This window comes from Phocoena phocoena, chromosome 1, assembly GCF_963924675.1.
Source record: "Phocoena phocoena chromosome 1, mPhoPho1.1, whole genome shotgun sequence".
NCBI classification, from domain to species: Eukaryota; Metazoa; Chordata; class Mammalia; order Artiodactyla; family Phocoenidae; genus Phocoena; species Phocoena phocoena.
Genome location: NC_089219.1, coordinates 96641540 through 96657894, shown reverse-complemented (window position 1 = coordinate 96657894; position 16355 = coordinate 96641540). Strand labels below are relative to the sequence as shown.

Here is a 16355-nt window from a genome sequence, read left to right as displayed (position 1 = left end):
CCCCAGGCTGGGAAGGATTTTGGAGTTTCCAGGAATGGAAACTTGTCCCTGACTTGTATGCAGTCGGTGTGTGTTTGTGTGTGTGTGAGAAAGAGAGCGAGAGAGAGTTGCCTCACAGGGTGTCTGTGCTTGCACCAAAGATCCTCCCTTACCCCTACTCCTGCCCATCCAGCTTGTAGGCTGTGACGCTGTACCCTTTCCGTGGTACCCCAAGAGTCGTGGAACAGTAGCATCAAGACTGAAAAATAAAGGCCCTTCTCCAAATCTTTCCCCCAAATGTTGGAACTTCACAGACCTAGAGAGAGGGGAGGGAGGAACCTCAGAACGTGACTAATGAATTTCCCGCCAACATTAAGAGCCGGGAGCTGAACCAGATTTCTCTAATTTGTAAAATTAGAAGACATGTGACGCATCTTGGCCCAGAGCCAGTTGCAGCGAATTCAATTCAGTTAGACCTACTTTTCCTGAGAGAGGTTTTGGTAGGTAGAAGGATGGGAGGGTGAAGGGGCTGGAAGAAAGTGGAAGAAGTAATTGGGGAACCAAGGGGCCAGAGCCCTCCTCCCGACAGTTTTCCTCGCCAGGTCCCAACACTTTCTGACAAGGAATGAGCGGCGCGCGACCGCCGGTCCGCCAGTCGGGCTCCGACACAAACACACGCACGTGCGCCCCGCCCCCGCCGCGCGCACGCGCCCCCAGGCTCGGCGGCGGTGACGGGCGCGCGCGCGGTGTTCGCTGCCCCCACGCCGCTCCCGGCGCTCGGATCGCGGCGCCTCCCGCTCCCAGCACCGCTGCACGCCGGCCCAGCGGACCCGGAGACGGTGGCCGTGGTCTGGGGGCTCCGACGGCGCAGCGGTCGAGGCTGCGGCGCGGGGGGAGCGGAGCGGAGCCCGGCAAGTCCCCGGGAGGCGATGTTGCCGGGCGCGGGCCCCCGCGAAAGGCGGGCGCCGCGGCAGGCCGGCCGGTGAGGCGCCGCCAGGGGAGGCCGCGACGGAGCTCCCGGACCCGCCATGGGCTGAGACACGTCCTCGCCGAGCAGGTGCAGTGAGCAGAGGTCCCGCGGGGGGAGCCCGCCCCGACAGGCCCCGGGGCCCCTCAGCCCGGTTAGGGCTCGCCCTACCCAGCCTGTGCCCGGTCGACCTTCCTTCAGCTCCTCCCCAAAGGCCCTACTGACCCTGCCTCCAGACCCGGGCCCTGCAATCCCTGTAACCCCAACAGTCCCTGACGCCCCGGCGATCCCCATCCTCCGCTCCTGTGACCCTAGCGCAGCAGGCCCTTGTGCCCACCTCCTCCTCTCCTCGGTCCCAGTATTTTGAGCTCACCGCCTGCACAGTGCTTGGGAACTACCCAGCATCTCTTCCTTTCTCTTCTAGCCCAACGGGGATGGGGCCGCGGGGTGCGGGGGAGAAGAGGGGACGGCAGGAGAGTCGGTCCTTCCCGCCAGAGGCCCCGGTGACCACAAACCCATCCTCTTTCTCTTAAGCCTATAGTGAAAGTGACCCTTCCTTACCCCACCAGAACATGCCCGGGTGACTTCCTCCCAGATCTTCCTTGTGGCCTTCCTCGCCCTCCCCAGTGACACTATGCAACCCCAGTGTGACCTGCGAGGCCTCTGGCTCCTGCTGCTGTCCTTGTTCCTGCTCCTCTTTGAGGAGGCCAGAGCTGGCCGTCCCTTGGTTAGCTGTCCAGCCGCCTGCCTGTGTGCCAGCAACATCCTCAGCTGCTCCAAGCAGCAGCTGCCCAACGTGCCCCACTCCTTGCCCAGCTACACGGCGCTCCTGGACCTCAGCCACAACAACCTGAGCCGCCTGCGGGCCGAGTGGACCCCCACGCGCCTGACCCACCTGCACTCCCTGCTGCTGAGCCACAACCAGCTGAACTTCATCTCCTCTGAGGCCTTTTCCCCAGTACCCAACCTGCGCTACCTGGACCTCTCCTCCAACCAGCTGCGTACCCTGGACGAGTTCCTGTTCAGTGAACTGCAGGCGCTGGAGGTGCTGCTGCTCTACAATAACCACATTATGGCAGTGGACCGCTGCGCCTTCGACGACGTGGTCCAGCTGCAGAAACTCTACTTGAGCCAGAACCAGATCTCCCGCTTCCCTCTGGAACTGGTCAAGGAAGGAGCCAAGCTACCCAAACTAACGCTCCTGGACCTCTCCTCCAACAAGCTAAAGAACTTACCATTGCCCGACCTGCAGAAGCTGCCCGCCTGGATCAAGAATGGGCTGTACCTGCACAACAACCCGCTACACTGCGACTGTGAGCTCTACCAGCTCTTCTCCCACTGGCAGTACCGGCAGCTGAGCTCCGTGATGGACTTTCAGGAGGACCTGTACTGCATGAGCTCCAAGAAGCTGCACAATGTCTTCAGTCTGAGTTTCCTCAATTGCAGCGAGTACAAGGAACGTGCCTGGGAGGCCCACCTGGGTGACACCTTGACCATCAAGTGTGACACCAAGCAGCAGGGGATGACCAAGGTGTGGGTGACACCAAGCAATGAACGGGTGCTAGATGAGGTGGCCAACAGCACAGTGACGGTGTCCAAGGATGGCAGTCTTCACTTCCGGCGGGTGCAGGTTGAGGATGGGGGCGTGTATACCTGCTATGCCGTGGGGGAGGCTTTCAATGAGACACTGTCTGTGGAGTTGAAAGTATACAATTTCACCTTGCACGGACACCATGACACCCTCAACACAGCCTATACCACCCTCGTGGGCTGTATCCTCAGTGTGGTCCTGGTCCTCATATACCTGTACCTCACCCCTTGCCGCTGCTGGTGCCGGGGTGTCGAGAAGCCTTCCAGCCATCAAGGAGACAGCCTCAGCTCTTCCATGCTTAGTACCACACCCAACCACGATCCTATGGCTGGTGGGGACAAGGATGATGGTTTTGACCAGCGGGTGGCCTTCCTGGAACCTGCTGGACCCGGGCAGGGTCAGAACGGCAAGCTCAAGCCAGGCAACACCCTGCCGGTGCCTGAGGCGACAGGCAAGGGCCAGCGGAGGATGTCAGATCCAGAATCAGTCAGCTCGGTCTTCTCTGATACGCCCATTGTGGTGTGAGCAGGATGGGTTGGTGGGGAGATTCTGCCCCAGGAGAGGTAATGCACCCCTGAAGGATATGAGGGGATGGAAGAGAGGGCTAGCTGCCCAAGGGAGTGGGCTCCCCCCGAACTCAAGGGAATTGGTCACGGTTACAGCAACAGGCAAGACCCCAAGCAGGGTGTGGCTGCCATGATTTTCAAATATGGATATGCTAATTCTCAGGCAAATGCTACACCCCTATCCAGAGCCCTGACAGTTCTCAATGTGGTGGAAGAAGAGGAGTGTATCTGAGCTGGTGGGAATGAGGAAGGGGTGGGAGGAAGAGAGGATTCCTTAAACTTTTTTGAGGTCATCCATAGCTCCTTAAGAGAAAATTATTTGGAAAAAAAAAATCATTTTTTCCTATCTCTGCCCACCCACACCTGCGATGTTGTGTGTGCTGGCGGGAGCTTCCACAGCAGCCATGTTGGGGAAAAGCTATGTTATCTTTGACCAGGAAGTCACACTTCACAGCTGGGGAAATTGGAAACCTTTGGAAAAATGAGTCAGGAAAAGGCTGAGACCTTAATCAGTAACGCTCCCCAAAGCCGTTGTAAGACTTCCCACTAATGCCTTCCTCTTTCTGGATGAGCCCTGGGTGGATGGGTCTTTGCAGGAGCCTGGCCTGTTGCCTGTCAGATATGGCAACAATGTGAGATGTGGTATCTGTGCCTTGTCCTGGGACCAGTGGTACAGAGGGGTACAACATGAACCGAGGGGGGGGGGTCCATGTCACAGCACAGGTGCCAGCACAGAACTTGGAGATGGGGGATAAACTCCAAATTGGCTAATTCCCTGGTTGGTGAAACCCTTGGTTAGCATTTGATTCCCAGCACCTGTGTGTAGCACCAGGGTGGAGGGTGCTGAAAGCAGAGCTTCTATGGATGCCTGCCACAGACGTGGGATGGGGGCCTCTTTGCACTGGGAGGAGGAGGGTAAATCAGCCTCTATTATGTAGCATCCAGCTGGACCTACCTGATTTTTTGTGTATGCCATCTCTTCATTCAGTCTCCTGGTCAAGTTCAGGTGGGATTCTGAGTGTTCCCTAATATGCTGCTCTGCAAAGGAAGGAGTCCGGGAAAGTCTGGCCCCAGCTGGGTTAGATTGGGCTCGGGGATGGAGGGGGCCGGGTATGTATCTCTTCTGTGTTGACAAAGCCGCTTTGCTCCTCTCTTAGAGATCTCAGCCCTGCTGCAAGGCCAAAGCATGGGATCTCATCATCCGAGGAGATGGAATTGAGTGGTTTCTGCCACAGAAGAATGGCAATTTGGAGTGTGGCTAAGTTTTGCCCTCTCCACGAGGTTCCAGGCAGTCTTGTAACAGACAGTCAGTGGCACTAAACTTTCGAAAGGAGGCCCTGTCAGCCAGAGGTCTGTGCAGTTGTGGTTGTCAGGCCCAAGGAACTTAAGAACAGGCCCAACGTTCCATTCCATCCCAGTTGCAGGATACTTTGGGTATAGAGACGACAACTCCCTTTGACTCTACTGCAGGCCCTGGGAGTCGGTTGCTCTGAGCTTTGGCAAGGGGACGAGCAGGGCCAAGGTGAAAATGTTCTCTGACGTTGGTCTTTTCAGTCTCTCCCCTCTCTCCCACCAAGTCTCCTTCCATCGGAAGTTCTCCAGATCTTCTAGTTTTCTGATCTCTCTTTAGGTTCCAAGAAGTGTCATTTACCTGCGGGTGAAAGCTGCTTGCTAGGAGGGCCTAACTCCCGCTGCCTATTAAGATTCGGGGAGGGGACTGGAACTCAACGTCTGCTTCTTGTCTGTTCCTGGGATGTCAAGACTGCTGTCCATCCTTTATTAGTAATAACCTAGTTTTGTCAAGAGAGGTGCAGCATTTCCCTCAAGTACTTGCATGCTCATAGGGATGCATGCTTATAGGTCTGCATGCACCCCAGCACCTTGACTTCCATCAAGACAGTGAGTCTTCAGTCCCCACTAACGTCCACTTCCAGAGTGGTTTCCACCCATGTGCACACCTTCATGCACACAATTTTCTTGCCCTGTAGGAGAGACAGTGACCATGCCAGGCTCCACAAATACAAACTTTTGTACTTTAGATTTCTGAACTGCCTGAAGCTTCACCCACATCTCCACGACACTGAATAACTTTTCAGCAAAGGCTGGAGTTAGGAGAACTACAGGTTGAAGATCTTGAGAGAAGGGGTGATGAGGAGCTAGCTGGCTCTTCAGACCCCTCAGAAACCTTCCTTGGATTAAAGATGATATATGTGAGAAATAAATGTAGAACTAGGTCAGTGACAGACCCAGAACACTGGCAGGGGACCAGGGAGCTGTAAGTTGCTCTTCCTGTGTTAACTGCCCTGGTAAGACGGGGGCAGGAGGAAAAAGTTGTCTGGTCTGGTTATATTTCAGAGACTTCTGAAGATTCTGATACTGAAGCTATAGGAACCAGGACTGACTCCTCAGACTTACCAGGGAATGGGGGAAAAAATCTCACCTCCATACTGCAGCTTCCCCTCTAGGCACCGTCTGGGGCTCTGAAAATCTTTAAAAGTGAATGTCAAATGAAGTGGGTCTTCTGGGGCCTTCTAGCTGAGTTCCTGAGGACTAGGAGGGCCATTTGCTTCATAAATCCTACCCAGTTTATGGCATAATATCAATAAAAGGCCCTGAGCATCTAAGTCTCCCCACTGTATCCACTAGGTTGGCCAGTACCTACCGGTTTGAGAGACTGGTAGACGTGCCTGGCTGCCCCACCAAGAGACTGAAGTGATGAGCCTCCTCCCATGGTTTCAGTCGATAGAACCCAAAGGTAGCTTTCTACCTGGGGGATCGGGTACTCAGCATATGTAAGCTCAGTAGAACCCCGTGTAGGAAACTGCTAGCTCTGGTTATAAGAAAAGGTCGAGCCATCACCCCAACCCCCATAAACCAGACGTGTCTCCCAGGAAGCAGGTGTCCCTGGAGACAGTACGACAGGGCTGTACAATGTCTGTGTGATTATTTGTGATTTTTTTTTCTTTGCCTGTATTTATGAGGCTCCTAGGAAGGAGCCAGGAGCAGGTATACCCCAGCTGGGGAGAGTAAAGCCAACTGATTCCAGTTTTCCGTGTGTCCTTACCTTTGTACTTCCTTGTAGCCCTGCTGGCGGAGCAAGCAGGCCTCCCCACGTCCAGGATCCTAGTCTTCCCACTTATGTACTCTCAGGCTGGCAAACCTTGGAGCCTCTGGGCTCTGAAAACTAGACAATGATCATTAAACCTGGCTTGAGTCTCTGTTCTGGCATAGTCTGTGACTGGTTTATTTATCTTTTCAGCCTGTGGCTGGGCTTCACTGGACCTCAGGAGGGTGTGGCTTGTCTAGGGGGAGAAGAGTTAAATGCTGTTATAAGGGCATGGGTTGAATCCACATCTAGGCATTAAGATGGACCAGGGGTCAGCCAACCTTTTCTGTAAACAGCCAGACAGGAAACGTGTTCAGCTTTGCAGCCCATATAGTCTCTGTTACAACTACTCAGCTGTACCGTTGTGGCAGGAAGGCAGCCACAGACAGCACACAAATGAATGACTGTGGCTCTGTTCCAGTAAAACTTTATTTATGGACATTAAAATGCGATTTCCATATCATTGTAACATGTATTTGAGGTTTTTTAACCATTTAAAAATGCACAAACTCTTACTAGCTCACAGACCATACAAAACCAGGCAGCAGGTTGGTTTTGGCCAGCAGACCATAGTTTGCCAACCTGGCAGATATTCTCAAAAGAAATGTCACTGACGCTTTAGCAAGAGAGAGTTTAGAAATTCCACGACTTGGGGCTAGAGCCTGTAAATAAAGAAGGCTTTCTGGATCCCTGGGGAGGAGGGTTGTCTCCCTGAAGAGTTCTCTTAAAAGTCTGGATCAAGCCTGCAAACTGTACCATGGAAAAATGCTTGGACTGGGTTAAAAGAAATGATGGGAGAGCAGCTCGGTTTCACAGTATTTTGATTATTACCGGTATATGTTCATGTCGTGAATGGTAACCATCTTAGTTTGGCTTAAAGTATATTAATTTAATAGGAAGGTTATTATTCATTGACAGTGTAATATGTCCTAGGCATTGCACAGAACACAGAAATGCGGTCCCCACTTTCTTGGTACAGAAGACAGCTTACCAGAAATTGGACTGGATTCTACTAAACTCTGAACATGCAGTTTCTTTGGCTACTCTCTTGGTAGGGGATTGTCATGGTAGATTCCACAAGGGAAGAGGAAATGGTATAAGGAAAAGAGAAACTAAAAGAATCAGAATTTGGGGAATTCCCTGGCGGTCCAGTGGTTAGGACTCCACACTTCCGCTACAGGGGGGCACGGGTTCAATCCCTGCTTGAGGAACTAAGATCCCACAAGTCATGCAGTGCAGTCAAAAAATAAAATAAGACTCAGAATTTGAATAATTACCTAATTTCTTACATTGATAAAATCTTGACCAAAGGACAGTCCTCCTCTGTCTGGAAAGCTAGCTTTTTCTCTTCGTGAGGAACAAGTAAAGTGGTGAGGGATGGAGACACCTCACAGCCAGCCACATCGGACCAGTCAACCTTGGCAGTCAATGCAACGACAGATGTTGATGCCAGAGCACCCCTAGAGTCTGCATTTATATAGTATTTTTTAATCTTGCCAAAGCAGTTTTTGCTATGGCTGAGTTTAGCCAAGAGGGTGAGCTGATAAAGAGAACAGATCTGGGGAAGACTACTGAGAGTTCTCCCCTGTATTTTGGCCTGTGCCAAGCCCTGTCTCTGTGCCTGAAACGTTTTGATACTCCTTTCTCCATCATCCCAAGGAATCCGTGGCTGCATCTCTTCAACCCTCCCCTTCTCCCCGCTTCCCCAACCCCCCAGGGAATTCCATAGGTTCTGGCCAAGATGTGTAGTTTCGTCTGCCATGTTTTGCAGCTCTTCCCCTAGCTCCTCTTAGGTGGCACTGCAGGAGAATGGATGAGGTTAATATGATGGTTACCTTTTAGAACAGAAAATGGGAGTTCAGTGGATTGCCCAGCCTAGTCTCTCTTCCATCTGATCTCTCAAACTCCTTCCCTTTCTGCAGATGTAGCTGTTGTACCCCTTATCTTGTCTCCCGGGCAACCGCTGGTGAAGCTTCACTTTTCCCACCCACACTGCAGAAAAGTCTCAGGCCCATGCAATAGTATGGTTAGCTCTTCTGGTCTGGCTACAGTGAGCCTATGCTGGATGCTTCCTTTCCCCAGGCTTCAGAGAGGAGAGCTAAAGCAGCTGCCACGTCAAGCCCTTTCATCAGGCTTATATACTGTTGTGTGGAAAACATGAAGTGTTTTCCTGCCCTGAGGCCTTCCAGTCAGACATAGGCTTTGTTACAGTCCCACAATCACAGAGGGCATGGAGAGAACCAACCTTTAGGACATGAGGCCCTGCAGGAACTTCTAGGTGCCCTACAGCACTGACACACATAAGGTGAGAGTCACTGACCCCAAAGTTAGGGGGTGTGTATGCATGTGCACGCCCATACAAACATGCACACAGGTTGGGGAGCACTGTAGCTGGATAGAACTTTGTGCTGCTTTTCCTGCACCTCCCACTGCTCCTTCACTTGGCCGTAGTTTGCTTTAGGCGTGGACCTAAGCAGAAAGGCCGAGCCCAGTCTTGGGCATCCTTAGAAAGCACTGTGAGATAAGTGGGAATCTGCTTTAAAGAGAGGGGTGCTGGGGGCCTCTCATGTATACTCAATGAGACAAAGTTGAATCCTCTGGTACCAGAGACTAGCCTGAAGTAGCTGCTTAATCTGCTCTGAACAGAGGTTTAAAAAATCTGGGAGATTCTAATAGCAGGTAGATTAAAAACTGGAACTTATTCCCTGCACATTGGTAACTTAGTCAAGCCTTCTGGGTGGGTGGGTGGGTAGGGAGAAGGCGGTCTTACTGGAGGGAATGGAGGGAATCTGTCTGCTTTAAGCTTAGCCCAGTGCTGGAGACTGTCTACATCAAACCACCATCCAGGGCAGTTCTGGGGCACTATCCTCCTGCCTTTCAGCTGTGTCTTCTCTGTGCCTATGCTTTGCTGAGGCCATGACTGCAATGCCTGACTAGTGTTTCATTCCTGGATCCCAGGACAGAGAAAAATAAAATAAAATAAAACCCACCAAGATTAAAAAACAAATACTGAAGCCTCTGCGCTCCTGGGGTGCCTGCCTCTCTGTGTCCACTCCAGGCAGACTGCTGGCTGTTCTCAGACCAATGGAATGGAAAGTATCCTTCTTCTAATTTAAACATAACTGCTTTCATGGCGTGTTTATGTGTGTGTGCATGTGTGTGTGTGTTTTAATTCCAATAAAGTCCTTTGAGGAGGAAGGGGCTGTGATCCTACTCCAAGAGCCTGAAACAAGGAAGGAGAAACAAACCCATGAACAAGCCAGGGGTTGTGTCTCACAGCTCCCCACCTCCACCCCGTGCCTGGGTGAGGGCCTGAGGCAGCCTGTGGCTATGGGGGAAACCAGAGGGTTGGTGTGGCAGTGTTGTGTCCATTGCCGTTGCTCCTCTCTTCCTGGATTGTCTGCTCCGCCTTTCCCTCAGAAGAGCAGAATTAGGTAGGAGAAATTTAGATAGACTTGTGACCAGGAGCTCCAGACTAAGACCAGCTCCAGGAACTTCAGGCTGGACCTGGGGGATAACTGACTCCCAGATTTGCAGTCAGCCCTGTGACTTGAAAGCACTAGCTGGCAGCACTCAGGGCAAGCTTCACTACAGTCATGGCCTTGGTGGCATTCCTGACCTTGCATCTAGGAGGAAATGTCTGTGTTCTCCAGTGATGGCCAGCAACACAACCTCTCAGAGACTTGGGTCCTCTAAGCATCATTATCCATAACTGTTTATTGCCTCCCTAAAAGAAGCATAAAACCCAGAGCCAGGCTGAGTGAAAGAGAGATAAGGACAAGCACGTAATACCACCTGTTTACATCTGTTTAATGCTTTGAACTTCCCAATGCCTGTTAACATAGCATTCTGTCATCTAGCGCTCACAACATCCCTGTGAGATAGGTCAAGCAGTAAGTGATTTGCCTGTGGCCACACCAGTGTTAGGAGCTGGGTAAACCCAGACTGCAGGTTTCCTAGCTCCCAGGTCGATTCACTTTTCACTTCATGATATGTAGGCTCTTTATGCCAACCAGACGCAGGGGCAGCGGGAGCACTGAACCAGACGCCTCCCTGCTCCCTAAGGCTGCAGAGGGCCACCAGAAATGCTGAGGGAGTCAGGGGTGTCCCCTGGAGGCCAAGACAGGTCAACAGAAGGAAGGGCAGGAGTACTAGAGGTTCAAGGTCAACAGCCACCACGACCAGTGTCAGTGGAGCATGTACTACGTTCCCTACATCTTGACCTTTGTCAGGTGAAAAGGCCTGATTAGTTTACTCAGAGGATGCTCAGGGCCCGCTCCCAGAGGAAGGATAAGGCTTGGCTGGGAGGTGAGACTCCTGACCCCTCCTCCCTCTGCAGCCCAAGAAGAGGGGGAAGGTGAGGGCTGGCTGACTCAGCCTGCAAGTGCTTAGAGATCTGGAGCCGAAAAGCCCCAGCACGGTGCAGCTAATGATTATTGTCAACTCCAAAGAGGCCTTGGCATAGCAGCCAGCTGGCTCAGGAAGAATGCCTGGATCTCCCACGGTGAGGTTTTAAAAACAAGACCCACAGTAGCCATGCCCAGGGGTGGAAGGGTGGGGACGATGAGAAGGAAGGGACAGGCCAGTGTCGGAGTGGGGAGAGGTAGTCTGCGCTGTGAGAGGGTGCGGACAGAGGAGGCACAGGCTGGCAAGAGATAGCAGCCTACCTTCGACGCAGCTGAAAAGCCAAGAAGGTGAGGCTGGGAGACTTCCCCAGACAGAGCTCCTGCCACTCAACACCACCCCCCAGCCAGGGGCAGGGCGGGGGGAAGTGTTGGGGTGGGAAAGCGGTGGCTATGGGAACGATGGGGGCTTTGGGGTGGTATGTGAACCCAGAATGGTGATCCTATTACCATTTGGATTTAGATACAAAAAGCATCTATATTTCTAATGTCCTCAAGGCTGAGTTTGAATGTAATCATATTCAGAATCAGGACTTAGTGAGCTTGATATGCAAATTTGTGCAAATGACACAGAATTTAAAAAAACTTGAACACCCTGGCTTTTTTTTCTAAAAGGCAAAACAGGCTGGCTACTAGCAGCTTTCCCTAGTTAGGGGACAAGGGCAACAAAGGGCAGCCATTTGCTTCTCCCACAAGGCCTCTGCCTCACTCCTGAGGAGCCCAGACAACACCCCAGATGGGGAGATACAGGGAGGTGGGGGGATAGAGGGTGTAGGGAGGAGGAAACACACAAGCAAGAGGCATATGCAGCCGTCAACCCCCGAGATCCCAGCTGGAGGAAGAGTGCCCTGGCACTGAGGTCTAATGGTTGTCCAGCTGCTGCCCCAGGATGTGAGGGCAGGTGGTGATGGAAGGAGAAAGGAGGGGAGCGGAGGAAAGTCCCCCTACGATCTGGCCAGCTGGGAAGAAGGGCTCCTCCTGGCGACCTCCTCCCTATACTGCAATCAGACTGGCTAAGCAGGAGACCACCTGTGCCCCCCCTCTCTGCCCTGTGCCTCTGCCCCCCCACCCCCGAGGCCTACCGGTCAGAGAAGTGACAGCTGGGACCCCTTCCTCCTGCGGAATATAAATGACTTCCCCCTTCCTCCCAGGGCTGGGAATAGACATCAGCTGGCACTGCCCACGCAAACTGCCGGCTGTCAGCCAGCCTGCCCGCTCACCAGCCCCCGCACCACCTGGGAGGAGGCAACACCTCAGGCAGGCTCGGGCTTTATGGTGTTGCCTGCTTGGCTCCCAGAACAAGCTGGTGAACCCCACCCAGACTTCCTACCCTGCTATAGACAGAGTAAGACTCCCAGCACTGACTGTGGTGGGCAAGGGGAGATGGGCTCCCTGATCAAAGCGACCCTCAGTGAGAATCTCCTCCATGCAGCCCCAGCAACCATCTCTCCCAAGTTCAGAACACACTGAGGAGTTGAAGAGGGGAGAGAGGGCAATGAAAAAGACAGGAACCATCACCCTCTGCATAGCAGGGGTCCCCCTTGAGATGCTCAGGGTCTGGAGAGCTCCTAGGAGATGACACCTGATCCAGGAGGATCCTAGCGAGGTCCGCTCAGAGAACCCCTCTGTCCCTGCAGTTCTCACTCCTGTACTGTTGAATCATACCAACCTCCCTGCTTCTGAGCCACCCAGAGAGGAGGTCTTGAATCTTCTAAAGACCTGAGAGATCCAAAATATTGCTATCTAGGAACATCTACCCCTGCTCCTGGGACCTAGAGCTCCAGGCCCTACACCCCAGGCCTCCCAGAGTTCCCACTGAGCTCTCTCTACCAGCCTTAACACCAATTTCCTGGCTCAGCCATTTTCAGTGTTTGCCATGGCCTACGGAGGTCCCAGCTCCCCGACTGAGCCAGACGACAGTTAACCAATCTAGCAGCCAGCCCTTATCACCGAGGGCAGTCTGGGGAACTACTGATACTTTCAGTTTGGAACAAGGAGGGGGTCCCTGCAGGGAAGAGAGCCCAGCCCTCATTTGCCAGCTGGCACCAAATTCAGCCCCGTCCTGGGCCAAAGAGCTGGCAAGAGATGACACTTAAGGAAAGCTTAGCTGACGAGGGGAGAAGGGGATCCAGAGACACTTTGTTTTCTCTTAGATCAGAAGAGCCCTGCCCCATTTCCTTGACTCTTATTTTGTTCTAACAGCTTCGGAAGAGCTCCACGAAGCTACGTGCTAAGGCAAGGACCTGAGCCCTAAGAAGGACAAAACATGAGATGTTCAGGACTACTTTGCCACTGAGAATGGATGTCTCGCAGCCCTCAAGCCCAGATCCTGAAGTGAGCTGAAGGAAGTTCTTAGCTGGGCTAAGAAGCCGAGCCAAGGCTTAGTTAAGCCAATGCCCTTTTGCTCCTCCAAAAGTTTTAAAGTGACTTTAGTGCCTTTACTGTCTTGATGTTCTGGAGACCCTCACCTGGGCCCCTTCTCTCCACAGTGCCTGACCCCTTGTCCCCTGGTGCAGGGGCCAAATCGGCACAGATTCCTGAAAGGCCACGAGAGCAGACCTGTCCCTCCAGAGGGGTAAGGAGACAATGAATGTAAGAATTACACTCTGAGTCTGCTGAGTGGGCCAACCCACGGTTCAGACCTGGGAGGGTGTTCTGTGACATCAACTTGACAGACACTGAATGTTAAGAGAAATTGTTTAGAAACAATCACTCATTACACAGATGAGGACACTGAGGTCCTGAGACGTGACTCGCATAAGGTCCCACAATAGCGTGTACAAGGACCACACCCCATAAACAAGACCCACTGGCTCTCTCCACTACATTGCTTTCTCAAAGTGACCCAAAGAGCCATAGCTGTCATTCATAAGTTACAGGAATCCAACTTTTCACCAGGCATGCAAGCAAGAAATGACTGCCAGTACCATCACCACCACCACCCAACACTTCTGTCTCCCATCAAGAGTGGAGGCTTCAGGATCAAGCTCCCCATCACCTTTCACTTGCGCCCCGTACATTTCCCCATTTGGGCCCACTGAGTCATCTGTCAGCAACAGCAGTTTGGGTTTCTGCAGCCCCTAGCCCAGCTAAGAAATACAAAAACCCTACCACTTCTGAAGTGGATCCCTGAAGGTCACCAAAGGAACCACTGAAGTCCAAGTCAAGTGTCCCATCTTGATTCACAGTTTGGAGGAATTCACATTTCCATTTTCTTCCTTGGCAAGTAGAAGCTGGAGATCTGGTGCATGATTACCAGGGCTGGATAGAGGGGCAGCACCAGACACAGGTACCAGGCTGCACCTTTGATCTGGGCCTGGAACCACACAGAGTGCATACCCAGGAGCACTGTTACCGTAGCCATTAGGTAGATCACCAGTCCACATGTCAGATGGTAGAGCTTGAGGCGAGCCACCCTTGAGACCCTGGCTGCCCGGGGACAGAGGAGGCAGAGCCCACACAGTGCCTGGACGCTAGTGGCCAGCAATGTCAGAGCCCCTACCCAGCTGTGCCAGGACACCAGGTGGGGCAGCTCACTGCGGGTCCTGCTGGAGATGATAAAGCCCAGGCCCAGGGCTGCGCAGAGGATGGCTAGGGTCTGCCCCGCCCAATGGAGTCGGATCCGGGCCTTTCGGGAGCAGAAGAAGAACAGGGAGTGCTCAGGCGAGAAGAGTAGGATGGCCTCAGCCATGCAGAGGCAGAACTGTGAACACAGGAGAGGGCCAGTGAGCCTCAGACCCAGCTTGGAGGCCTAAGAAAAAAGAGGTGCCCTCATACATCCAAACAAGGAGGACAGAGGGTGGGGGCTAAAGAACTCCCACCAGGACCACCTGCCACACAGGTCAGCATTTGTGGGCAGAACTGGGAATCCATGCTAGAGCGGAAGTCTCATCATTCAGGCTGACATCATGCCCCCACCTCCACCACAGACAATGACCCTCATTTCTTGACCAATGGGAACAGCAAATGTTAAACTTCCTCCTGAACTTTGGAGTGGGGAGCAACTGGATTGCACCCCTCCCACTTCCTCCTTTCAGGCCCTAATGGAGAAAAAAATGGTATCTTCCATGTCCTCCCACCCCCTTAAACCACCTGACTACCTGCAGCCCAGCCCTCCATGTTTCCTGATCTCACAGGTTGCAGGGAAAGATGGGGCCCTGGGCATTTCCCCCCACCTCTCTGAGCTTCAGAAAGGCTAAGCCTTCTGAAGGCTGGATGCTTCCTTAGGGGCATATCCAAACCAATCACCTGCAGAAAGAAGCCCAAACTCACCGCCAAGGCCATGAATACAGGGTGCCAGGAGAAAAGACCTAAGAATCAAAGAGAACAGACTGACGACTGGGCACCGTTGTTTCTACCCCTGTGGCTGGCTGGAGCCCAAAGAGTCTGGCTGGAGGGGAAAGGTCAGAGGAGTGTCTCCAACCCTAATGGGTAATCAGGAACTCCGGGCGAAGTGGAGCAGCCAAAGGGCCTTAAGGGTGAGCAACCAAGAGGGCAAACATACCACTTTGGCCTGCGTTCCCCATTCAGCACCTCGCAGCTACCAGCCCAGTCCTAGAACAGACCTTGGCATCCCTCCTTTACTTGTATCATCCACGAGGGGCTTTGCTTATGATGAACTAGTGAGTTCCATTCACTTCAGTCACCTCCTCTCCTCCCAGCACCCAAAGCCCCACCCTTCCAGGCCCCACCCCCAGGGCCACGCCCCACCGCGCCCTCACTACCCCTCCACAGTCCGCCCATTCACTGCTAGGGTCCCCACTCCACGCCTCTTAGCGCTCCCAAGCGCTGCCCCTCCAGCATCTCGGCTCCGCCCCCTTCCCCGCCCCGCCTTGCACACTTACTCGTTCCTGGCCGGGACAGCACTGTCAGAAAGATGGTGAAGCCCAAAGCGACCAGGTGCGCCAAGATCCCACTGCCTCTCCGCAGCCACCGGGTCAGTCTCGGCTCCCTCTGTGGAGCGGGAACCAGACCTACCTCCAGGGACTGCATGGCGGTGCCCAGCCGCCCCACACTTCCAGCTGCCAGGGCACGTCTTCCGGGTTTGCGATCGCGGAGGCGGCCTCGGCTGCGGGAGAGGCTCCTCCCCGGGACGCCGCCGGCAATGCGGCGGTTCGTCCACAGCGCCCTCTGGGGGCTGGGGGAAAGCGCATCCGTCCTGGAGAGCCCCGAGGGCAGAAGGCGACTGGACAGCTCCGGGCCCACCGTGTGTCTTCTGCCCAACTCATGTGTATCTTTATGTCTACCCGGGCTGACGGGGCTTATGTCTCAAATAGCCTGTGGAAACTACATTTACAACTTACTTCACCCGAATCACAGATTTGGTATACTGAACCAAGAGTGTGAAACCAGTGTTTTGAACAGTTTTCCAGAAATACTGGATTTCCCTGGTTGCCCACTCTCTCCTGCCACCTCTTCTTCTGTCTTGTTAAGGGAATAAGATCCCTCCCTGCCTAAAAGCAAGGAGACTGAAAGGACAGGAGAAGGCTAAAAACTAGTGCCCTGTGCCTGGTGAATTCAGGTTTGAGGACCAAAGGGGGGACGTGCAACAGTCGTATCCCCTGTCTGCACAGTAGCTGTTGTCCCCAGTGAGACAAATGGAAAAACTAGGGCACTCCCAGCCCTTGCCGCCTCCACACCATCTGCTCAGCCCTGGGGAGCCAGGCGAACCTGAGGGGCTAGGGCCTCCCACACAGCTGCTGCCTCCCACACCAAGGGAAGTTCTGTAAGTGAGGATACCTTT

General features: G+C 53.5%; 2 protein-coding genes across 4 annotated transcripts; one reads left to right on the top strand and one right to left on the bottom strand.

Annotated features, from left to right (window-relative positions):
- Positions 1–741: 741 nt before the first annotated feature.
- AMIGO1 (adhesion molecule with Ig like domain 1) lies at positions 742–6321 on the top strand. The gene is made up of 2 exons (XM_065889043.1): positions 742–1036; positions 1516–6321. Exon 2 carries the CDS (start codon positions 1581–1583, stop codon positions 3060–3062), a length of 1482 nt encoding a protein of 493 aa, XP_065745115.1. The 5' UTR covers positions 742–1036; positions 1516–1580; the 3' UTR covers positions 3063–6321.
- Positions 6322–6620: 299 nt separating this feature from the next.
- Positions 6621–15632, bottom strand: CYB561D1 (cytochrome b561 family member D1). Of its 3 annotated transcripts, XM_065886451.1 has the most exons (4): positions 15457–15632; positions 14885–14922; positions 13816–14315; positions 6621–8008 (listed from the first exon to the last, which is right to left on the bottom strand). In XM_065886451.1, exons 1-4 carry the CDS (start codon positions 15602–15604, stop codon positions 7999–8001), a joined length of 696 nt encoding a protein of 231 aa, XP_065742523.1. In that variant the 5' UTR covers positions 15605–15632; the 3' UTR covers positions 6621–7998. The 3 variants fall into 3 exon arrangements, with proteins under 3 accessions (XP_065742523.1, XP_065742533.1, XP_065742542.1); XM_065886461.1 differs by lacking the exon at positions 6621–8008 and having other exon boundaries at positions 13812–14315; positions 15457–15604; XM_065886470.1 differs by lacking the exons at positions 6621–8008; positions 14885–14922 and having other exon boundaries at positions 13812–14315; positions 15590–15604.
- Positions 15633–16355: the final 723 nt, after the last annotated feature.